Source organism: Eleginops maclovinus, chromosome 4 (genome assembly GCF_036324505.1).
Source record: "Eleginops maclovinus isolate JMC-PN-2008 ecotype Puerto Natales chromosome 4, JC_Emac_rtc_rv5, whole genome shotgun sequence".
Classification (NCBI taxonomy): Eukaryota; Metazoa; Chordata; class Actinopteri; order Perciformes; family Eleginopidae; genus Eleginops; species Eleginops maclovinus.
The window spans coordinates 7,751,209-7,777,178 of record NC_086352.1 but is presented as its reverse complement, the minus strand read 5'-3'; the positions used below and the strand labels follow the sequence as shown (position 1 = coordinate 7,777,178).

Genomic DNA, 25,970 nt, shown 5'->3' with positions numbered 1-25,970 from the left:
TCGATATTTTCAGAACTTTTATAACAAATGTTCCTCATGCAATGTGTCGGGGACAAAATGGGTCATTTCCAAAAGTGGTGTGGTCATGTCTCCAGCGTCCCCAGTATAAATGACACCTGTGAGAGTGAGCAGCTACAGAAGTGCAAAACACGTGTTTCTACCAGTATAATATAACTCCATACATCTGACAGTATTTACACTTATCATTATGTTATATGTGAAGCCATAACGAGTCCTCTTTGCATATCTTACAGGATTGGTTGGGTTACTAATAATAATAATAATATATGGTGTTTGTATAGCACACTTTGAAAACAACCTTTTCTCAAGGTGCTTCACAATATGGGGAGAAAGAACCAAACTGAAATGAAACTAAAGCTACCTCAGGATCATATTTAATAAAATACATACATTTAAAAAAAGTGTCAAAGAGATAAAAGAAAAAGGTTAAGAGCATAAAAGGTTTAAATATAAAATGAAGCACAGTCAGGGAAACGCGGTGAGGAACCGGTGGGTCTTCAGGCTTTTCTTGAAGACTGAGAGGGATGCTGAGGTCCTTGAATCTTCTGGGAGCCGATTCCACAGATGAGGGCCGAGGGAGGAGAAAGCACGCTCTCCCATGCTGGCCAGTTTTGTCCGGGGAACAGCTAGGAGATTGGTGCTGGATGACCCTGAGGGTGCGTGATGTTTTTGAGTGTTGTGTACTACAAGTCCTGTAGGTAGGGGGGGGGGCTTTGTGGTCAATGGCTTTGTAGACCATGGTGAGGACTTTGTAGTTGATCCGCTGGGTTACGGGGAGCCAGTGGAGTGAGTGAAGGATGGGGGTGATGTGTTCTGATTTGCGTGTTGTAGTGAGTATCCGGGCGGCACTGTTTTGTACATACTGCGGTCTCTGAGTTGTTTTTGTTGGTAGGCCAGCAAGCAGAGAGTTGCAGAGTCAATGCGGGAGGTGACAAAGGCATGGACCGGTTTTTCTGCATCCAGTTTGCTGAGCGACTGTCGCATTTTGGAGATGTTCCTCAGGTGGTAGTAGGAAACTTGGCAGACAGTCTTGATGTGTGCTTGGAAAGAAAGGGATGAGTCCAGTTTCACGCATAGGTTTGTTACAAGAGGGGAGAGAGGAATGGAGTGTCCATCGAAGACGATTCGAGGGAAGTCTGCTTTCAGTAATGGATGGGGTGTTCCAATGAGAATGACCTCTGATTAGTTGCTATTTGGTTGGAGGGAGTTATTGCTCATCCAGTGAAGTACGTGGTCCAGGCATCTTGAGATTTTTGAAAGTGCTAGATGTTTATCGGGGGCAGATTGGAGGTAAATCTGTGTGTCATCAGCATCTGTGTGGAAGAGTATATTATGGCTCCTCAGTATTTGTCCCAGAGGCAGCATGTAAAGTAAAAAGAGAAGTGGCCCCAGGACTGACACTTGGGGGACACCAGAGGTGACACAGTGTGTGTCAGAGGTGTTTTTTCCAAAACGGACATATTCCTGTCTTCCTGAGAGGTATGATCTGAAAAAGTCCAGAGCCTTGCCAGTGACTCCCACCTCCTTGAGACGCTGACACGTGTTGGTGTGTTGGTCAACAGTGTCAAATGCTGCTCTCAAATCAAGCAAGATGAGAAGGCTTGGGGAGTCACTCGCTATCAGCAGGTCATTTAGGACCCTCACCCGAGACCTCTTCAGTGCTGTGAGATGGTCTGAAACCAGATTGGAAGGCTTCATAGCGCTGGTGAGAGTGGAGATGTTCATGAAGCTGACGGGCCACAACTTTTTCCAGAACCTTAGCTAAGAAAGGCAGGTTTGAGATGGAGTGGAAATTTGAGAGTACCTCAGGATCCAGGTTGTGTTTCTTCAGGACTGGTCGGATGGCTGCCTGCTTGAGAGTGGGGGGAACCTCATCACTCAACAGGGATTTGTTTATGATGGTGGAGGCAGTGGGAATAATGGATGGAGAACAGGCTTTGAGTCGGGATGTGGGGATTGGATCTAGGGCGCAGGTGGAGGAGGTAATAGCTGAGATGATTTTTGAAAGCTCAGCTTGCGTCACCTCTGTGAAGCAGTTCAGGGTTGGTGAATTCAACTTTAAACATGTATTCTGTCACAATTAGGAGTTACCTGTACAATCATGTCATCAGTTGCCTAATCTGAGCAGGGGAGAGTGGGGTAAGATGAGCCGATTTTTACTTATGTTGTCCTGTAGGCAAGGAACAATTCAATTGAAGTAAAATGACAGCTACAGACTTTACTTTAGGATGTCTTCTGTCAATCAAAATATACAAATATGATAAAATAATGCATCACAAAGGGACATTAAAATATGTAAAGGGGGAGGTTTATGATGTTTGGGTTTTTTTAATCCCCACATGTTTAGAACTATAACAGTAATCTGATTACGTCTATATTTAGTGTAACTGTAAGGGAATACAGGTACTTTTTCTGACTCCTGATAACACAATCCCGTTAAATCTACTCCCCAAGCGCACTTATCTAACGCGCATTACCTGTATAACTCAATGGCAATGCCCTCCCAATTAAAGTGTAGGTAAACACTAAAGCCGCTCCACTCAGCTGTCCAAATTTAAACATGGCAATCTGATGTGTTGGTTGGCGTAAGTGACTGCAAACCAGATAACACCTTGTCTTTAAACCTGTTTGCTAATGTTGCTCCCCAGAAAAAGCTCCTGTATTTATTCATAGCGTCTTTTTCCAGTATTACAGAATATAAAATTAGGGGAATCTATAAAACCATCTTGCAGCTACTTATTTTCTGCAGTTACTGAACGCACTGAACCATAAGATCTGGATAATCATAAATTGTGTGTGTCTGTGTGTGTGTGTGTGTGTGTGTGTGTGTGTGTGTGTGTGTGTGTGTGTGTGTGTCTGTGTGTCTGTGTGTGTGTCTGTGTGTGTGTGTGTGTGTGTGTGTGTGCTTAAATCTTAGTGAGGTAATGAAGGATATTCTCAGCATCCTGCTAAAATAAGACCATAGAGCACAAATCTATGAATAACAAAGTGTGAATATACCCATCCCCTCCCAAAGGTACGGCTCCGTCAATTGTGAGTCAGAAAAATGCATTAACACCTCGCTGCTGACAACACACAGAGAGGAAATCAATGCACAGCTTCCTCACCCACGCTCAAACTATTTCTGTGAAAAGGTGGATGTTCTACACAAAGGCCACGCATCCAATTAGAGGCTGGAGTTAAAGAAGAAAAAGAAGTCAGGATTCAAGACGATGCTGTTCCTCTGTTTGGAGACACCTTAGTAATTGCTTGCACCAGTTTGCTGTTCTTAGCTCATATACCTTATGAAGTAACAACTTAAGGTGCAGTATCGACACTACGTGAGCAATTGAAACACACTTTATACCTGTTAGTGGCTACCTTATAAAACAAGCAAATGATTAACTCAAATTGATATTAAAAAGGTAGTTCCCTTGCATGTTATTACACAGACAGGCAGGGCTTTTCCTAGACAAAGATAGTATGAGTGCAAAATACGGTCAAATTACGACCCCGCCCACTTTCAGGTGAAAATCCTGCTTTAGAGCGAAGCAGAAAATAATAGTGTCTTCACGTCTTAAAGCTGCTGAGTCATATTTTGCACCTCAAACAACAAATAAATCCAGTTACGGTTTCTTTACTTCCTCTCCAGAAAAAGAGAGTAAGAAGGATCATAAATCTCAGTTTGACATCCATCCCATATTTATTCTCTGTCTCTGCCGTCTGACCAGACCCCTGACACCATCTTCATATTTCTGATACCGTGTTTGAAGAACACAAATATTGTTTTCTGCCATCACTTCATCAGGACAATCTGCATTTTGGTTTGAGGGCGCACGCTGAGAGTAAGAGAAATACATTTGATATAAAAAGGTTCCTCCCTTGCATTTGTTTTACTCAGACAGGTTGTTTGTTATTTGATCCAGAAACATATGCTGATGTTTGAATTTCAAAAGGTTGTTTTTGGCTAATGTGCAAACCACTGGCCCAGCATGTGGAAACTCTAAATAATAAATAATAGGGCAAAAGGGAATCATCACACATCTATCAGGGGTTTCTTTTAATCTTGAAAGGCAACACTGATTCTGTAGTTGTTGCACTAATGAGTGATTGCTGTATCTATTTTCATTTGCAGGTACCAGATATTGAGAAGAGCTCATTGAAAAGAGCCCTATATTCCTTTTGGGGGTTTCTCTTTCCTGCAGTGTGTTATATAGGTTTTAGTGCATGTAAATGGTATGCAGAGGCTAATATCCTAAAGTTCACCAACCCTGCTGGAAACACCTCCATTGGACTCCTTTGTTAACTTCCTGATCATAGTGACATCACTATGTAGCACTTGCGCTTCTATTGGCTAGCGCTCCAACACATTGTACATGATAGGCTAAAGGGCGGGACATCTCTAAGTGGTTCACCAATCACAACAGAGCCGGCCAGCTAACCAATCACAGCAGACTGGGCTCTGGTTTCAGACAGAGGGTGAAAAGAGGTGCTGCAGCACAGGCAGTATGAGAAAGATAAAGAGCTTTCTGAACATTAAAGCATGGAGACATGTAAATATGAACCTGGAATAGGGCCCCTTTAAAAGATTTAATCCATCAGAAGGGAGCCAGAGAAATACACATTAAGAAGTGCTTTAGATTAACTGACCAACGCATCACCGGCACTATCGCAGTGATGACGTTATGTCTCTCTCCTCCACGCAACCATCCATGTATCCATGCACATTTGTCAGCGTGGCGTTCAGATCACTTCTCTGCTCCTATGGTGTCACTGATGAAACGATGGTGGCAGAAACGAGGTGTCCAGATGGAGCAGCCGCTGGATTCCTCCTGAACCGAGTCGCTGTGCCGCCACAAATGAAGCTGATGATGCCTTTGAACTTTACACAGTCAACACATCCCCCTTGTTTCAGCACCGCACAGTGCCACTCCATCAATGCCACACCCTACACACACACACACACACACACACACACACCAGCATCAAGATCTGGCTTCCTCCCCACCACATCTTCCTGTTTGCAAGATAAAAAGGGGGCTGCACACACCGGGAGATGCTGCACGGCAGGTCTCTTCCCTCAAACATCCTCCGCTCGTCTCCTTGCAGAGATGGCCTTAAACTGACACCGACAACAGGAGCCTCATTAATCTTTATAGCAGCTCGAGAGCTACCCTCTTCTCTCTGCCTGTCTTGTAGGTGGCATATTCTCCTGAGAGCGCTATTCAACATTTTGGAGGTGCAGCACGTTGTCAGAGCAAAAGATTGAGCATGTGGCTGGGAGCAGATGAAAGGCAAACAGGGCATGAATTTGAATATAACCTGTGTGAAGGCATTTAGAGAATTAACAGCTTAAGCAGCTCTAAAATATCTGCTTTACGTTTCCTGCACCTAGGCTCGTGACCCTGCATACTGCATTGCAGCTTAGGATGTTAACGCAGGAGTTTGTGGCCTCAGCGTGCTGCCAGCATCGAGACAATATATGCGTGCATCCGGGAGGAAGAGCTGGACTTTACATCCGCAGTGAGAAGCAGAAAAAAGCTTGTATTTATTATCGTCATCGTTTTTATTGCAGCCCTACCTGTCTTGTTCAGAAGATATTAAACACACACAAAGGGCACTGAGAAGGTATGATCGAGGCGATGCCCCAATTCTGTCAAAACGTTCCCTCTGTGAGTCCTCCCTGCTTTTCTCTGTGCTGCTTTGTTGCCGCGCTCGCCTATAAGAATCAATCAGCTCTTTACACCTGGGCAGTGATGGGCCCGGCTAGCCTCTGTGCTACTGTGGTCTTGTAATAGCAAGGAGATACCAGATGTATTTTTTCAATTAGCTTTAAAACGCTGTGCAAATGCAAAAAGTTATCTTGCATGATATTCACAAGCAAGCATATCCATTATACTCAAATGTAAAAAAAAAGAAACAAGTAATTACAAATACCTTTTAACGTGATGCATATTAAGCAGAGGTGGAAAAAAGTGCTCTGATATTTACTTAAGTGAAGGTAGCTATACCACAGTGTTAAAATGCGCTGTTATAGGTCCTGCATTCACAATTAAACTCATACTAAAGTATTGGAATTAACATATACTTAAAGTACCAAAAGTAAAAGTACTCGTTATGCAGAGTGGCACATTTCAGAATGATTTAAATTCAACTATTGATCCATTTATGTGTTTAGGTGACATATATTTGACATGCTTTATATGCTAATGTGTAGCTTAACCTTTGATGATAAGCTTTATTTGTGTAAGACTTGCATCAGTTGCAGCTTAGGCACACAATTAAAAACACAACCAGAGTTTTACATGAACAGAAAAATAAAATGGTGAACCTTCAGTAAAATAAAGGAAGACAAATAAATAAATAAATAGGATAAATATAAAATACCCGTTAAATAAATAAATAAAAATAAAACCTAAATACGTTTAAGACATAAATAATAAAATGACATAATTAATATGATTAATACAATTCTAATAATTAAAAAACAGCTACTTATTTTATAATAAAAGCCATTAAATAAATAAAACAATAAAAAATAACCAATAATGAATCAAAATTTAAGTCATATGTTATATTAATAATCTAAATCTGCAACATAGCTAGTAATCAAAGCCTTCAAATTATTGTAATGGAGTAAAAAGTACACATTTTCTCATCAAATGTATTGGATTTTACCATAAATTCCATTTATACGATACACCATTTCACTATAAAGTGAATTAAAAGTCCTTCAATTATAAAATGTAATTCCAACACTTATACATACGGTGTAAGAGCCTTGGTTTGAAATCCTAGTCATATAAAACTTTGGATTAAAACCCAGCTCAGTTTCTGTGAGCCTAAGCTATTAAGATAAAACGTCTTTTTATATCTAACTCTCGGAAACTTCTCAGTCAGAAAGAGGTCATTGTAGCACGTACTCAAGCAGCCTGAGGGGGATGAGAGTGGAAATCAAAAAAACCCACAATAGGTTTCTTCCGTACGTGTGAGCAGAATCCTTATTCCTAGTGAAGGGGTCAAGAGCTGTGACCTGGCTCAAATCTCTGTGGCAGATCCAAATGTCTCCAGAAGCAAAATGACAAAGATTAACTGTCCCTCTGAGCTTGAAGGCTCATAATTAATGCTGCCTCACTTCCCTCCGTGGGTCTGCTGGGAGGGGGATTGACACTGAATTGATAGAGTTGCCATTTAAGGGTCAGTCGTAGCATGATAGGACAGACAGCGGCGGGCACGTTTCTGTCAGCTTTAAGCCTACATCGATCTGTACGCTGAATCCTTAATTCCACAGTCTCACGTTAAGAAAAGGCTCTTCTTCTCTATTGGACACAAACTACTCACTGAAGAAAAGAAATGTATGTCACACGGGGGATGGACTTCATGTCAATAATTCAGAAATCATGCTATAATTAACCTCAGATTTCTCTTAGGAGTTTGTCAGCATTTCTTAGTTCTATTATATTCATCAAAACTATCAAACTACAAGTAAAAAAACTGGTGATACATTTAAGATAAGAGTCACTTTTTGATCCCAATCTGGGAAGTGTTTCGTCACAGCAGCATGCAAAAAATATATTGCACATTATGTGGAACAATAAATGAAGTCAAACATAAACAAACAAACATTTTTATCCAATTAGAACCAAAAACAAATAAAATGAAAAGTTAAAAATATACATTTTGACCAATTTAAACTATGAAGGGCCAATTTACAGCTAACCAGCTTTAAAAGTAGGACATCATTTACATTAAGTGTGCAAGATAAAGCATATTAAATGTACAGTGTGATTAATCATGATTGATCACAGATGAATATTTTAAATTCATACAATAAATGTTTTGATTGATTTGAATTAAGTCCATTTGGAGGTTGTGGGTCCGGGGGGTAAATGGTGGTTTAATAAACCCAGCCTCAGCTACGTTGATCCACATGGGGAAACGAAGTAGTCGAGAATTGTTGATCTTTTTCAGCGAGAGGTGTATATTCTACTTTCAGGATCTACGATCTATAGTTTGATGTTACGAAGATTACTTCAGGTCTCGCCAGGAAAATGTGTATATACCTCGTACTGTATGTAAACGATAAACTACATATTCAATTTAATATTCCATTCCTTACACACTTCATAATATCTTGCTTTATGTTTTGTTTTCTGTACATTTTTATTCCAACATGTATGTTCTACTATTTAAGGGTATTTTATTTCTATTGACACGTTTACATTTTGAGTTGTTTATTTCTAGTCTTTGAATTTCTCTGATGTGCAATGCCTTGTCTTTTTATGCTGCTGCAACACAAACATCAATAACGTACTTATTTTACCTTATAGATGTTGCTATGCACGCTGCCCCTGAAATTGTGAGTCAGTCAACATGTCAGATATTTAATCAACAGACTGAACATAAACTTGTTTCCTGAGGCGATGTCCGACGTTGTACTTCATACTTTGTGAGTCAAAAAGCTAAGTGGAATATTGGTTGGAACAAAGGAGATTTCATCACGAGGCTTTTAGCTTTTATTATTCAATTTCTTTTCTGCTGTTACCAATAAAGAGACACAGCAGGCTCCGACAGGTCTTTGGTGAATTAGGTTGGGGTTTTTTAGGCTGTAGTTTCGGGGCAACGTGCTGAGTGGTGCCCGTCACTGTGCCGCACAGAGCAGTAAACAGCCATGGAAAAAAAGGGCGGCTTTGAAAAGACTCCCTCCTACCTCTGAGTGGGCTCTGCAAATCCCTCCATTGAAGTGGGCTTATTTCTTAACAGCGCGCCTACCATTCTGTATGGATCCTCCGGAATCCTCTTTGCACATAAAAGCCCCCACAATGAAGTTGGCAACAAAAAAAAAGAAGAAGGAAGTGTTCAGTCATGAAATATAGTCTGATTCACAATCAATAAGTGGAGGCGTGAGAGATGGGGGTCTATTTTCTGTGTGAAGATACGGGGCCGATGAGACACACAGCGAAACGGCTGGAGGGTGAATCAATTCCAACCCCCCCACCTTCGTACAGTTGTACATGAACAGTGGTTGAAGATACCAATTCACTCAAGGACAATATTGAGGTACCTTTCATTTAACAATCCCAGGGGGAAATTGGCTTCAATTAAAGTAGGGGCTTGGACTGGGAATCGTAGGGTTGCCGGTTCAAGTCCCCGAACAGGCTTGAAATATGGAAAGTGGACTGCTACTAGGAGAGGTCCCAGTTCACCTCCTAGGCCCTGCTGTGGTGCCCTTGAGCAAGGCACCGGACACCTCCAATCCCCCCTCCCCATTGCTCCCCGGGCGCTGCACAATAGCTGCCCACTGCTCCTAGTACTAGGATGGGTTAAATGCAGAGGACTAATTTCACTGTGTGTGCTCTGCTGTGTGCATGTGTGTGACAATACAGAGGGTTTCATCCTCCGATTCTATTCTACCTCAGAAAGCCCACAATCAACGACTCATTTCACTTTTTTAAATATTAATAACTCATTTTTAACATATAAAACTGTTGTCCTGTTTATAAACATTCAGGTGTTGTACCTTTACTCATTTAGATTATTACATAATACAAAATATAAATCACTTACAAACTAAATAGTCAAATATTATGACCGGTTATTAAGCAGTACACAAATTAGTGAAATTAACTCCACCTTTATCAGCTGTAATTAAACACATCAATAGTCATAATACTGTGGTTTAACATATGTATTTTGAAAGGGGCCATTATGCATAATGAGTATTTTTACTTGATGCCAATACTTTTGTACTGTACGATGCGGGGAATTGACATGTACCGCAGTATTTCTACAATTGAGTTTTACAGCTTTACTTCTTACTTTACTTGAAATGGAAGGAAGTCATCCTCCTATATATATATATATGGAGGTTAAATCCTTTGGCCGCAGAAAGCCAGCTGTAATAAAACAAGCTGCTGTGTGTTTTATGGTGGAGGAAGACGCCTCACAGACTTCCAGTGATATCTGGGGAGAAAAATATAAGCGGGTCTATGTCTAATTCTCTTTCGTGCCAACTTCGGAGAAAATTGGAAATGGGTAGTGAATAGCTCAATTTGTCTTGATGTAATTTAATGACCTGTACCTGTTATGGACTCGGTCTAATGCAATAAAACACAATGAGTGAAAATGCTTCTGACTCAGGGAAACAGTGCTGCAAACTGCCTGGCAGCTGCCTGAAAGCTTTTCAATTTCCACTTCTTCAATTTCCACATCTACACTGAAAGCTGTGTTAAAAGGCCTGAGCATTTATGGCAAAAAAAAAAAAAACAAGAAGAGAAAAACCCTGAGACAAATTTCTCTATTTAGCTTTACCCCCAAAAATGTCAGATGCAATATACTCAAGTAATGACAGTGGTGTGGAGGTTCATTTATGTGTCAAGTGTGTACTTTCAAGAAGGCTGTCAATGGAGGACGAAAACACATTTGTTTTCCTTTTCATAAAAGTCTAGTGGTCATCGTCTGACAGAAGTAATAGAGTTAGGTTGAGGTTGTTTCCGGACGTTAATGGCCTCTCATTGGGTCGCTGAAAACCATTAGCTGAGAAGGACAAAGCTTCTGGACGGAGATAGGGTGGAGGGATGCACTGTGCTGTAAAATGACTGGGATTTGAAGTAGAAAGCATTCAAGTAAATCATTGTATAATACTTGAGTGCAAGGATGCACATAAATGTACAGGTTGACGTCTCGTGCGTTAGAAAAATAAACCAATGACCAGCAGAGGCAGATGACGACACCGATTACAACGATATGTGAACAGCATCTGATTCATGTATCTATATAATTACACCAGGGCTCAGTAATTATCCTATTTCCAGTCGCTTGACATGGAGTCATTTTCCTGTAAAAGCCATTTCCAGTGCGCCCTATATTATAAGGAAAATGGCCAAACATATATTTACCTGAAATGGATGCACAGCACATCCTGTATAATGTGCTACACTGGTGTTGCAGTGTGGCCTCGGTGAATTCCTACAACTATATATTAGTGTATTCATGCATGAGGCATAGGAATGTATACGTGCTCCATCTGAAACAATGTGCTGTATATAATAACCCAAGGTTTGCTGAAATGTCCTTGTACCTATTCTATACCAATCTACTATTTCTAAGTTGCTATTTCCCCATTAATACCCCATCAGTTGTTGTATGCCGAACCACAAAGCCCCTCTGGGATCTGTCCAGCACAAACAAATCTCAACAGTGCTTGTTTGAAGTAAAAGCAGGCGAGAGTGTTGCCTACTTTCTTTTTTGACTTTCCTACCTGATTATTGACAGACTCTTTCCCCTCATCAGTGTGCCTAAAGGGGAAGCAGCGTGTGGCTGAATCAAGGCAGCTGTGTACTGTCAATCTAACCCCAGGATACACAAATGTCAAAATAATAATCGAACCAGACGAATAACAGTATCTTCGGTCGACATCATTTCCTGTCTCTGTCCCTCTGGTTTCACTTACACCAGCCACTGGCTCAGGCAAACTCATTACCAGACCAGTAGCCGCGCCACAAGGCAGGGAATTGACTTTCTTTTTTCTTTCGTCGAAGGCCAAGCTTATGGTTTCTGATGTGTTCCAACAAGCATCACTGTTTGAGCCGCATCAGTGATCCAGATTACACCTCAGGACAAGAGATGTGGATAGTTCTTTCAGACAAAATGTAAACAAAGGAAAGCCCCCCATAAATCCCCACCCTGATCACATAGTTGTAACATTTCCTAAACATCATGTGAATTATGTATTGTTTTGTGATGCTGCGGAAGGTCTTTTCATGTTTTGAGCTAAGCTAAATGCATGGATTACCACACAATTTGGGGCATACATTCGTGGATGCCTTTTCCACTGGCACACTAGCAGGTTAACACACTGCAAGACCTGGAAATCTTGCCAGGTATATGTGTCTAATATCTCGTCAGAATATGTCTAAGACACAACTTAGGAAGTAACAATGAAGTGAGATATAGGGTCTTGTTTTTGGACAATGCTTCTTATTTTTCATTCAGATTCAACATTTTCTTTTCATTTTATTGGAAAATCTCCAGAAAACAGAAACTTTTGAGCGTTTCTGGATTATTTTGTAACACATCTCCTGATTCTGCAAGAAATATAGTTCAAAAGAAGTTTCCTCAAGATCTCATTTATCTAAATATCCCATCTGATTTGAAGCAATCTTACCCTTCACTTGTTCTATCGGCAGATTTATGTACTTATTACGAGCAAAAGACACTTTGTTTTTATTGTTATTTTTCTTGATTTCGGAGCAGCATTTTTTTTCCCAGTGCATTTTCATTGTTAGTGAAATATATTGACAACTATTGGATGGACTGCTGTTGAAATTGCTACAGACTTTAATGGTATTTAGTGGATATTGGACTCCTCATCAGGTCCAATATTTTCGTTTTGACCACATACCTGCAACAAATGACATTGATTCAACTTACTAACCAACTATACTGAGTCCATTGCTAATTAGCATATATTTGCATGCTTTCCTATTTAATTGACGGTGAATATGCTAATCAATCTCAGCATTAGTATTCCAGCATTGTTGTTGTTAGCATTTAGCTCAACTACAATCGCATATAGCACCTAGCATGTCCGTGATAAACTCACACTATGAAACATAGTTTTATACTTCCTTTATATCCATTTGCTGATGGAAACATATCATAGCTTTGTTCCTGTTATTTGACCGTTAACATCAGTACCTCTTGGCACCAGACGGCATCAAACCAGCCTGCACTAGTGATACCAGAATGACCAAAATAGCAGCAGGTCAAAGTCATTTCTCTCTTACTTTGGCTGTACTGAAAACAACTAAGAGTATCTATTTCATATCGTATGACTGGTGTTTCAGGATCAATAGCTCCAAGTCTGCGAGGGAAAACCCTCTAGCTCTGGTTTGAAATCAAATTGCACACTGCCTGAAATAGCTCCTGTGTGACTAATCTCCTTTTTCTGCCATAACTACTGAAATTGTAAGTGGCTTTTTTGTATGGACCAGAAAATTAGATTTGTTACACCATTACAGACAAACCCCCCCCCCCCAAAAAAAACACAGCTTGTCAATATCAACAGCGAATATGGTCAAATATAGCTGTGTAATATCCATCTTAGCAGCTATGATGGGCAATTTAAAAGCAATTGAAGTTGTAACACATAGGAGAAGGACAGAGGGAGGTTGATGTTGGACAGAGATGGAGTAGGTGCGGGCAATTAGCTGCAAGGCAATCCGCTTGTAAAAAGACTATAATGCACTGGTTTATTGATTTACTTGCTGCAGTTTGGCGACAGCTCCTATGCTGAAGCCTCACTGACCACTGAAGTGTGCATTAGGACTTGGTGTTGGAAGCAATATGGCTTTCAAATTCAACAATTTGTGCAAAAGAGGAAGGGCTCGGGAGACAAGTTGACGGAGGGGAGCCGCCCATCACTTGTCAGAATTGTCAGGGCCTCATTATCCTCAGTCTATTGGCTTCTATTCAAGCAATTTATCATTCCCATCACCTTTCCTTTGTGGCCCACATCAGAGAATGAGAGGAGGTCTAGAGGGGATATATATTTATATGTATGTGTGTATGAATATGTCTAAGATTGGCTCAGTATGGATTCCTTTGCCGGTGCACACCCTTTTGTTTGGCGGCAAACTGAGGTGGCTTTTGTGTGTCTCTGCCAGCCGGGGCCACGGCTCTCTCCATCAATGGCACGTCATTTAGGAGATAAGCATCGGTTGGCGGCCTACTCCACTGACACCAGCACTTCCTCCCGGAGTCAGCAGATTACATTTTAGAAGTTGACAGCTTGTTATCACTCTCGATTGCAGGAGGGCTTAATCTTTTGTTCTTTTCCGGGTTCGGGGAGGGCCGAGAAGTCGTCGGCTCAGGCCACTGATTCCACCGACTTCCCCGAACGTGCCCTCTGCAGTGACACACACGGTGAATAGGCCACTATCTCCTCCACTCTTTTCATCTTCCTCTTAGAGTGCCTGCACTTTGTAGAGGGATTACAGTGATGGGAGCCTCAGCGGTGCACAATGATATCAATTCAACATGTCTCCCCGGCAGACAGAGGATGGGTTCAAGTCTGATTTGATAATGGCCACGCCGGCTTCAGACTGCAGGGACGGATTACAGCTCCTGAGGCCGGACTTGTCCTTTGGGAACAATGATGTGGAAACTCTTCTCAGAATAATATCCATCTCCATAATAAGGGGCGGAGAATGGCATGGTTCATATACAATATTAGAGCTGATACTGAAAGCTTTACCTTAGCTGAACTTCACACCTCATGCTACTGCATAAGAAACTGTGTGGAGACAAGATGTTTTAGCACAAAACGAAGGACCCTGACATCAAGGCTTCTCAAAGAAAACACGACACGTTCAGTGTTTCATCTAGACCTTGATGTGGAAGCTCATTGTAAAGCTGCCTTTTGTCGCAGCTCTTCCACAGAAATCTATTCAAGAATCACAGTTGATTAATCTTCAAATATTTTGCAGCAGGAATTTGGAAGCTGTTGATCAGAGAACAAATACATGGAGAGGAATTCAAAAGGGAAGATCGGCCCTGATTAAACTCATTATTGGGTTTTAAAGAGGCCGAATGATGATTGATTTCTGGTGTTTTTCCTTTCCCGTAGCGTGTTGAATAGGTTTTAGTGCATGTGAATGGTCTGCAGAGGCTACAATCCCCGTTTTAAGTTTATTTTACCTCTAGACCATGATGACAGCACAATGAAACACTCACGATTCTATTGGCTAGTGCTCTGACACATTGTACGTGATAGGCTAAGGGGCAGGGCACATGTAAGGGGTTGACCAATCACAACAGAGTCGGCCAGCTAACCAATCAGAGCAGACTGGGCTCTGGTTTCAGACAGAGGATGAAAAGAGGTGCTGCAGCACAGGCAGTATGAGAAAAATAAAGAGCTTTTTGAACATTAAAGCAGGGAGACATGTCCCAGGAGAGGAATAAATTCAAATAACAGCTGAGAATTAGAAAAATATACAGAATTTAAGCAGAAAACTAGACTCTAGAAGCATGTTTTACTGAACATGTTTTGGCCTTGGGTCTTTCATCGCAATGTTTAAGAAATATTCACACAATTACCATCTTAGGACAATCATAGCAATGCATTTAGGTTGAGCCAACAATATCCCGTCTTGTATAATCTGCATCCTGCACAGTGACAACCTTGAACATCGGCCTTAGTTATAACTTCTTCGCTTATAAAAAGGGGCAAGATGTCTCTTTGGTGAGATGTGAGGTTATATAACCTTCCTTTCCCCTCCCGCTCCCGCTCTGTATGTCTCTTCCTGTTCATGGTGCATCTCAACCCTATGGAAGATAGTTGAAAAGCTCAAACTTGCACACTTTCTTTGGGTTGGGAATACTTAAGACAAGGTTGTTGGTTTTTTTGTTACTCGTCTGATGTATTTGCAGAGTTGAAGAGGAGCTCTCTGAAAGGAACATTGTGTTTGATGTGAAGGTACTTATTCAGAGCTGTCGGATGAATTGTACAGATAAAGTTTCTTTCTGTCACATCGCAGGCAGAAAAAGGAGCAGATGATATCCCCACCAACTTTAAGAAAGCTGATAATACTACCAACATTTAGGCGTGCAAAAAAGATTGCTTTGGTTCAACGGTCAATGGATTCAGGCAGAAGTGGGACCAACTCCAAAATAACGATGCACTTCTTCTCTAAACCAAATTGTTTTTAGTAATTGTTTCCCAACTTGTAATCAGTTAAAGTAACCTTAATTATAATTCTTCTCTCCTGCAACTTGATTGAATTCTATTGGATTGGTTCAAACAAAGCCGTTTTGGGGAATTTGATGTCGAATTTGTGTCCAAATGAATAGAAAAAAATCCGGGGTAAGAAGGTTTTTATCTTTTGAATTTGAGGTATTAGGATTTCAAATCAAAAGGCTGAAGTCCAAGACAAGTCACAAGTCTTTTGTGATAAAGTCCAAGCCTACTTGCAAATATTCTGTTATTTAGCAAAATTGAGTCTGAAGTCATCGAGTCGTTACCTCTGGACAATAGTGAACATTTCTTTCACTATACCAGCAGGTAACCTATTAAGGAATCCCTCAATCCCTTCTCTGTTCTCCTACTCATTCTATGGGTTGAGCGGTACGACGCAGTATCTATGGTCAAAAGATTAACGTTTTTTTATTATCTCTGGCTGTATGACACGTTTCAACTCCAATCATGCTAAACCAGCTTACAAAATTGATCACATGCATATTAAAGAGTGAAGATTAAGATAAGCACTGACAGAATCAGGCCCCAGCTATGTGAGCCGTGTGATTTCTCTACAAGTGTGTAATTTATTAAATGCTGTACACTTAGCCATAGTATAGAGTAATTAAACTAAGACTGCATTGCTGGATTAATTTTGTCTTTAATTGGTAAGATATTGCAGTTTAATAAAGGCACAGAAAGCAAAATAAATGGACTAAATGTTGAGTTTTTCCCCCTCAGTTTGTTGGATACAAAGCATAGATGTCAGTTTTGGCTCCCCATGTGTCAGTCATGTTGCATTTTATTAGGCAGTTTTTGAAATCAGCGCCAGTCTTGGCTAATTGGTTTTCTCACAGGATCGAGAATCCTCTTGTTGCCTGAAAATTCAGGATTGATATCAGAGGGACTGTGGACACCGACAGCCAAGACAATGTCAAAGTGAGAAAGAAGACAAGTGCTGAGTTTAATCAGCCTTTGTGCTGCTGAAGCCGACCTGCTCGTAGTAATTACAGAGCGACGTGGGTACAATACATGCATTGTTACCATGCCTCTGTTGGCATTTCAGGGCTTCTGCACAGCCAGAAATCTGAGCCTCACCCTGTAACTGATCTCCATTAAAGTAGGAGAAGCCCGGATGTAAAAATCTTTACTGATGTCTTTGTGAAATCACTTTTAGCTTCTTTTGCTGTTGGATATTGGCTCCATCCTGAAATAGATATGGTCAGTCGTCCAAAACAGATCAGATGTGAGCTGAAAATTGGAATCCGGAGCATGAATGCCGCTGTGAACTCGGCTGTTTGTACTTATATCTATGATTCCCAAACTGTCTTTGTTTATCTGGAACTATCTTCCTAAAGATGAACCCCTTTTGTTTTCGAGCCTCAGCTGAGCGTCTCCCAGTGACATAGCATGAGACGGACTGAGGCGCACAGAGGCAGCATCTGTGATTGCCATCTCCAAAGACACTTTCAAAAATCAGCCGCACTGCTGGATCCACCTGATGCTCTGGCCCTGTTCTGTTTTATTTCCTTTGGTTTTTTTTTTTTTAACGTTACTCAGCGGGGCATTATAGAAAAGGGCAACCTGAAGCCCCCCCTCCCTCCACCACCAGCAGGATGGCCAAACCATGTTCTGCTGCTCAGTGGGGGGTCTTAGCCCCTGTCTGCTTCGTCACTGGCTGACAACAATGCATCTTCACCTCTGCTGGGTTGAAGGAAAGATCAGAGCATGTTTTTCTTTACGTTTCAATCAACTCTCGACCTCTCAGGTTGCTCCTGGATCTATACTTTATGTTTCATGGTTTTTTTGGGATATTAAAGATCAGCTGTTTTGAAGAATTTAAGAATGATTGTGAATGCTGTGACTGTCTACCTGTTCATTGGAACTTTCAAAATATAACAATTGCTCCAATTTTCTGGAGTATTTTGAACATGTATTGAACAATTGATGTCAAAAGTGTTCTTTCTTCCCCATTTCTCAAAGCTATTTCTAAGTGTTTCACCTCTGCTGGAGCACAGATGTAGAAAAACTAAATCTATTTGTATAGATTGGCATATGGAAGCAAAATGGCGAGCCAGATCAGATGGCAGGGAAACCAGATTATGTTGCAGGGCTCCTATGGCATCACCCCGGGCTTTAATGTTAATGGAAAACCACATGACCTTGCAGTTGCCTCTGAGCGGCTTCATTTTAAATCCAATTGATATGGCAAAAGTCTGGAAGAGGCGGCGATGCAGGCACCTGATGCAGGAGGAGAGTCTGTGTTATTGTTTGCAGGGAACCCCAGAGGCCTGCTGAATGTGGAACCACAGTTATGATAATACTTGCTCTAAGGTCCCCTGCCAGATGTCATGTGATCCCAGATAGCACTGCTTAATCAAGGTAGCCCAGAACACAACATACCCCCTTGTTTTCAGTGAGCCAATTGTGCTTAAAAGTTGGTTAAATATGACTGTGGTGGAGCATTTCCAAGAACTGCTTTCCAATGATGTTGCAGCTCTGGGAGGAATGAGGGGGATAGTGCCAGCACAACAGAAGCAGGCTTTGTTAAAGGAGCTTTGCGGATGAAAGAATGGAAAAGCAGGATAAAAAAATAATAATAAATCCACAAACATCCAGTGGAGGCTTTGCATTCAAATATGGTGCAGCACCACTGCTCTGAGGGTCATCAGCACAATTTAATTACATTAAGAGGCAGCTAAATTGGACTTTGCAAACAGACCAGGCTTAAGGGATTAACGGACCTCTGACGGAGAGATCAAATTTTACCTTGGAGCGTGAAACAATATGCCCGGCTCCTGGCAGTGGACACAGACAGAGGGAAGTGGAGTTAGAGGGGAAGCCAACAGTAGACAGCTAGACCATTCATTACATCTTTTATTAACTGTATTTTCGGGATAAACTTGGCACGCCAAAATAAACAGTGCATTTAAAGATACCTTTGTCTACCTTCTCTGCCTATGCTTGCCCCATTATCTCCGAACTGCTAACCTCTCCTGCAATGTTTTGTCTGCAAGTCTCCACCAGTTTATACCATTTATTCTGCAGAGATTTAATGAACACGGTGCTTCCTTTGCAGCTGCCAGCTTACTGTATGGCTCGCTGCCTAAATGTTGTATCACTCAATGTGGAGCTTTTACTTTATCTCAGCAGTGGTGGGAGTGACTGGACTTATAGTATGGGAGTAAATGTTAAATGACAATCAAGGGGAAGGTACTTTTTTTCTCCAAATAATTCATGCAAAGTCAGAGACAGGAGTCTGACGTTTTCAGACATTGATTTTGTTAATGAAGGGTGGTGAAGTGAAACAAACAAACAAAGGTATTGATAACATTTCTTATTGTATTCAAGTCTTTTTCTTTTTGCTTATATCGAGCCAGCAAGTGAATATTGAAAATGCATAACATCAAGTTAAATAAAACCTTTAATAACGATTGCTCTTTAGGCGGATACAGAGCTGCATTAGCATTCAATTGTAGTTGCATTTCACGGCTATCTGGTGATTTTAAGTCCAACATGTCCTCTCTTTAGGCTCAGAGAGAAGGATATCTGGCACTTTATAGCAATTAAATGCTGTTTCTGGGTCCTTGGGTGGGTTGCTTTCAGCTTTTAAGCTGGGAAAAGGCCTGCTATTATCAGATGATGCCACATTGGGAGCGTACAAATTCAATAAAGTTGATGGCTGGAAACAAAACGAGCCGGTGACTCGATGAGAAATGAGTTGAAAAAAGTGTAAACATTAAATAATAAGTTGTTCTTTGGTTACAAAAACAAACAAGGATGAAAAGGAAAATCAGCACCAATGAGCTTTCTTTTAATTACTGATCTTATCCTTCAACCTTCTACCATCAGCAACTGAAATGACTTTTTGCCCGGACTTGTTCATAGAGAAATGAAAATAGGTTTTCACACCCTTTTTTTATTTCATTGTGTTACAGCACTTTAATTTGCAGAAATGTATTTATATTATTATCATTTACAGCTGTGCTTCACACTCCGCAGCTGCAGCTGGAGGCTACAGCAACAATTGAGGCTAAGTGAAAAAATAACAAACATATTTACTTAATTTGGCATATTTAATTAAAATCCTCAACTTGGAACCAATTAAACATCAGAAGTGTTTTTTCTCCTGACTTCTATCATAGCTGTGCTGTTCAATGACTTTCGCATTGTGAAAATGAACACAAACCAGAGGAATGTGTTTTTTTACAATGTCATAGATGTCACGCTTCAGGGCAGATCGGACCAAAATGCAGACGGACAAATGTTCAAAACCAAAAAATACCTCTATTCAGGTAGCCAGGCGAAACAAAATAACTCCCAAAAACTCACTTCTGCACTCAGTAAGACATACAAGGATCTGACATCCACCAACAGAACAGACCAGAACTTAAAGACATAGACTAATCACAAGGACAAGACACAGCTGGGGAGGGGAGGGGAAACACAAAGGCAGGAAGTCAAAACAGACAGGGGGTTAAGAATTTTCAAAATAAAACAGGAAGCTGGTGTGACAGATCAGGAAAATATGGAACTTTGCATCATAATAAACTACATACTGTATAATTAAAATAGTAGTTTAACTCTATTTTGGAGTTGCTTGCTCATAGTTCTAACTACTATCATAGTGAGTTGTTCAAGTTAAAATATGTAGCCATCCTTTTGGTTAGCTTCTGAAACACTTCTGGGTCGTAAAATGAAAAACAGATCCATGAAAATGTGAAACCAAACTAGATTTGTCCCTTTGCTTTGCCGTACAGTAATTTCTTACAGTGTGAGGTAATTGGTAGACGGCTTTGTTTCCCCATCAGTGTGTTTGTATCCTGAAGGCTGTTTATTCTAACAGAGCTGCTGGGGACAAATATTTGAGTAGACTGTCTCTCAAAAGGTATTTTATCAATGAATTAAAATGGTATTCACACCTCTAGAGGCTAAGCCAATGCTTTCAGGCGGTGAGGTGCCGCTCTGTTTACGTAAATGACGCACACTTTAGCTTGTCAGGTGAATAACGTCTGATACAAAACGTTCCCAGTTGAACACTTAGTCCATTTTCTTTCCTCTTGTCTGTTAAATGATGAGATTTCAATCACCATGCAAAAATGACATTTCGAACACAACGACTTTGCTAGCCAGACTTAACTTCAGTGTAAGTGTGTGTACTGTTTGTGCCAGTGTGTGTTCAGAAAGTGGCTCCTACAACACCAATTAAAGTACAACAAAAAAAAGGTATGCTTTATGTGTATCTGAGCCAAAATCCAACCCCAGAGTCGAGACCAGCGATGCTAAAGTGTTTGCACTTAGGGTAAGTTTTGTTAAAAGCACTTAACAAATGGCATGTTATTAATACACAGAGATGCATGCATGTGCTTGCCAGTAAACACACATTTTTAACGACACACACTTTGCCTCCTCTCCTCCTTTTATAGATTGCTCTGCACTAAAGTTTGTGAAGTGACACACAGGCCGACCTCCGCTCACCACAGCACTTCCTCCTAACTGCCACACTCATCTGAAAAATGCCCAGAGGTGTAAATTTGTGTAGACAATTTATCTGAACTGCTGCCTCTTCAGTGGCCTTCTCCTCCCGAGAAGCTGGCTGCTGTTTCTCCAATTGTCCTTAAACAATTACCCGGGCGAGATCAGCGGGGGAGGCTGTCGCGGTTAAACTGCAGTTTTCTCAGCTATACCATTGTGCAGGCCATCTAAACCATGGGATACAAAGTTCTCCAGCACACTGCAAGCCAAATAAAGAGGTAGAGAGAGAGGGGGGAGGGAGATAAAAGCTGACACCCGATGTATTATAACTCAACTCTATTAGATATGAGCTTCTGTGAAGCACCATAGCTTAAGGCAAAGATACTGCCTGCTCATTGTGCTTTAGGGAGGGGGCCAAGGAGCAGCAGCTGTATACGGCACACAGGCTCATGCATGATTTAGTAAAGTAGAATGTGTACTTCAATATTCAAGTAGCGAAATAGAAGAGAAGATAAAAGGATGTGCTCAGGCAGCAAAACTTATCATAAGACACACACATGCTGGAGAATGGCACGTAATCAGGAGAGAGGAATTGTCACGAAAAGCAGCGTCGCTCTTAGTTTCAGCAGTTAATGAAATTTGAGGTTTTATTTCTCAGACGATGTTTTATACTATTGATTGCTAAGGCTTCTGCTGTTACATATGAGCATTTGACACATTTAGTTTCCTGTGTTATGCTTTTTTATGGCACAACAGGAAGTCTAAGTGTACTATAGTTAATTAAGCTTGCAAAGTGTCAATTACCTACCAACACATTTAAACAAAGCAGCTTCAATTATTTAGCAATGCACATATATTTGGTGTTATATATTGTTTTATTAAGAAGAAGGAACCATTAATCGTCCTACGGAGGGAAAATTCACATTCTGCATTTGACCCATCCTAGTGGTTCGGGGACTTGAACCGGTGACCTTCCGGTTCCCAAGCCAAGTCCCTATGGACGCCACCACCCAGCAGGTGGTCTCTGCATTTGACCCATCCTCTTCCCATGATGAACTAAAAATTAAGGAGAAAAAACAACAAAGAAACCCACAAAAAAGTAGCTGAACAAAAAGCCGTGAGGGATTTTCCAATGCTCTCTTTTTAAGTTACACATTAATCTGATATTTCCTAAGACACACTTAAGAGTGAGACTGGCCATTATCTACAGTATTTGTATCCTAAAGCAGAGGTTTGACGATGACACAGAAACAATATTTACCGTTAGCTGTTCTTGCTGAATGTTAAATGGAGGATAAATTACTCCCCTTCTATGCAAATAATAAGGAAGTAGATTTGAATTAGATCAGTTTAAATTGCAGGCTGATCTTTGAGAGGTCAGACGTTTGATCGTCTGTCGTAGGGAAACGGTTACATGTTGTCAAACGGTGAGGCTCATTGAAGACGTTTCCCCCAGACAGCTGTTCTAAAGCGTGAATGATAAATGTCAAAGCACTCGCTAATAGCCGTCAGTAAATTAATGTCAAGTGCTCACTGATGTGCAAAAGAGAGATGTGGGCAATACTCTGCAGTTTGTGTTCACACGTTACGAGACACTACATGATTGTGATAATGCTCAAGGCTGAAGGAGGAAAAATAAGTGCCGGTTGCAATGCATCGGAGGACAACAAGCAGGACCCAGAGTGTAGGAATACTCTGTCACAGTGAAAGTATTCTAAATGTTCCTCCAGTGAAAGTAGAAAGTACTCTCATCTAAATGTACTTAAAGTAGCGACAGTAAAAGTAGTCATTGTCTGATTGGTCCATTTCAGAATAATATCTCTGATATGTTTTATAATGATTGATCATTAAAGTGTTCTCAGAGCTGGTAAAGGTGCAGCTAGTTTGAATGGCTTTGTATACTGCAGGGTAGCTGCTGGATTTACTGCAGGTGAACTAAAGTCTGATTTAAGGGAGATTATATTTCACATCATGAATCAAATCTGCCTAGCAACTGAAGGTAATAAATACATGTAGTGGAGTACCCCATTTACATCTGAACTGTACTGGAGTAGAAGTACAATGCAGCATTAGATGGAAATACTCAAGTAAAGTACAAGTCCCTCAAAATTATTTGCTCATACCAGAATGAAAAGAGCGACATATTACAGCTAAATTATATCTCCAACACCAAGTAAGAACGTGTTCATTTTTTAATGAGAGTACAAAATGCCGTTCTCTAAGAGCCCGGTAAATGTAATGTAAGTGAATAAACAGCATTACATCAAGTAGACAGAATTATTCCAAAATGAACAAATATTGGAGACTAATATTGAATGCATCCAGTGATGGGCTTAATTAAAACCTGTCAGCCCCTTTTAAGTGGTGCGCTCAAAGGACAGTCACACCTCACTTTGCACATCCATCCAGATCATTTTTTGACTTAATTTGTTCTAATGTTTCGACCAGGATATCTTTGTGTCTGTTATTTGTCATGAAATTAAACACAGTTTGTGAGTACGTGATATGTACGTCCGTTTTGTTTCCTGCATGTGTTTTTGTCAGTGTGAATGGCTTGTTTTCCACCTGACACGGTGCCTGAAAGCATCTGACAATCAGGGGGAAATTAGAGGGTCAGAGAGACTCGCCTCCAGCGAAGTGGCTGTCTTTGCTGTATGATGTCACACTGATCTGATATTTAAAATGACTCACAATGCTGTTGAAACACAGCCGTGTCGCACCTCAGTTGACTTGATTTTATGTAAAGATGAAGGTTTTATCCCCAGAGAGCCACGCTGAGCCACTTCATCAGCATGTTATTTAAGAAGCACAAACACACTGATTATTCACAACAGTGGAAATGTGAAAAATTGACCCAGAAAAGTTCAATCCAAAACAAAAATGTGATGTAGGAATATCCCCACCGAGTCCATGAAGATGTGTGTCAAAATATTTGAGTGGAAGGCCATTGCAGGAGCTGGTCCAACAACAACAACAACAAAAGACTAATCCCGCTCTCATTTAGGTGGAGAGAGTAGTACAAGCCAAAGAGGCACACAAGCAAGCAGCTGATCTCTTGTTTCTGAGACATGAAGCGGCTTAGTTTTACACGCTCAGGACACTCTTCCATCACGGCTGCTTAAACCCCAATCTCCTTAATGCTGAGAGCAAAGCAGAGGCACGTTGGGTCCCTTTAAGAGGACCATGGCTTGACTCATTTGGAAAATTGACTGTAAGACCTCCCGTCGTCTCTGTGGAAACGCTGACCACACGACGACTGGCTGCACTTGTCGTATGCAGAGCTTTATTCTGACTACTTTTTACTTCTCTATGCAACATGGGATACCAGATATGACAGATGTGCTACTAATACACCCCGGGTTCACTACAATGCTCAACCAGTGGTTACAGTCGTGTCCTTAAAGCCAAGGCAGCAGTGATTTTCTTTCTCTAATATTCAGCCGGAGGGCCAAAGCACAGCCATGGCTATGCTCATTATCAATGGCAGCAACAAAACAGAGCTATTTCACCACATGGTTAAACTCAAAATCATTCAAACAGCCTCTCGTCCACATCAGCAGCGAGTCCTTAAACAGTGAGCAGTAGGTTAACTAGCTTTAGTTAGTAATTAAGCAGCAATGAGACAACAAACATACACAGTAGGACACTATATCATAATAAAGCTTCCTCTGATCGGAGGTAATGCAATCATTCTTGCGAGAATATAACAGTGCTGTGACTTTATTTTTGGCAGCTGAATGCTCCTCTCTTTTTATCAGCTTCTCTACAGTGGAAAGTGATGGTGTTTTAGGGAGAGGACTAACCTGGGTATTGCTGCTGCACCATCTCTGACAGATCCCGCTGGTGGATGAAGAGCAACAGACCTCCAGCAGCGAACAGCAGGAGGAACCAGAGGGAGCATGGCAGCCTCCTTCTCCGTCCACGGAGGGAGTCCACCCCCATCTTCCACTTCATCCACAGCATGACGCGCCACAGTCAGACACCAATGCAATAAGTTCTGGAGGAAACCAAAAGGAGACAGGCAAAGATGAGAGGAGCGAAGGTGAGATAAAAAAGGGAGTGAGGGACACAGGGGGGCGGCCCGTCGGACCCTTTCACTGCCGTCCTGTGTGTGCATGTTGCTACAGGTGGAAATACAAAGCAAGGTGAGCCTTATTAGTTATTTAGGATGACTCTTCTTTCCCTTTGTGCCCATCGCATGATCCCCTTTTAGGCTTCACAACACAATGCTTCTTTTAGAATAGCAAACTCCACTGACTGCAGATCAATTTACATATGCCTTGGTTTTAAATAAAGATATAGTTTGAATTACTTTAATCTCGAGTGGTTTCCCTTTATGTTGAACTGTGTTCAGAGTTTCTCATTTCTCTGCATTAATATTAAATGACACTGGCACTGAGGAAAAAAGGTCAATAAATGACCAGTATTTTCAGTGCAAACCTGTAGCTAAACCTGCACTTCACTTCAGTATTCTCTTCTTTTTTATGCTACTTTATTCCTGTTTGAAGTAAATATTGAATTTTCTATTAAACTTACTGGTAAAATGTTGTTTAATTACTTAAAATGTCCAATAAAAGATTAAGTAAAATATATGTTTATTTGTATATAAGAAGTTAAAGTAAAATACACAATAAAATAAAGTGGAATTAAAAATATTTTTGATGAAATATAAGTTAAAGTATGATTATGCAACACAAAAAATACAAATAAAACTATTTAAATAACACAAGTTAAATCAAGAAGTGAAATAAAAGATTCT

General features: G+C 40.8%; 1 protein-coding gene across 4 annotated transcripts in view; it reads right to left on the bottom strand.

The window, feature by feature from the left end:
* The window catches only part of LOC134863565 (carbohydrate sulfotransferase 8-like), a 210,024-nt gene that overhangs the window by 128,877 nt on the left and 55,177 nt on the right, over positions 1-25,970 (bottom strand). For 2 of the 4 annotated variants that reach the window (XM_063882138.1, XM_063882137.1), the window contains exon 2: positions 25,015-25,208. In XM_063882138.1, the coding sequence (XP_063738208.1) occupies positions 25,015-25,174 (160 nt within the window). In that variant the 5' untranslated portion in view covers positions 25,175-25,208. Of the gene's footprint in view, positions 1-22,067; positions 22,268-25,014; positions 25,209-25,970 lie in introns of those variants that run through there. The other 2 variants (XR_010165679.1, XR_010165678.1) reach the window with 2 other exon arrangements.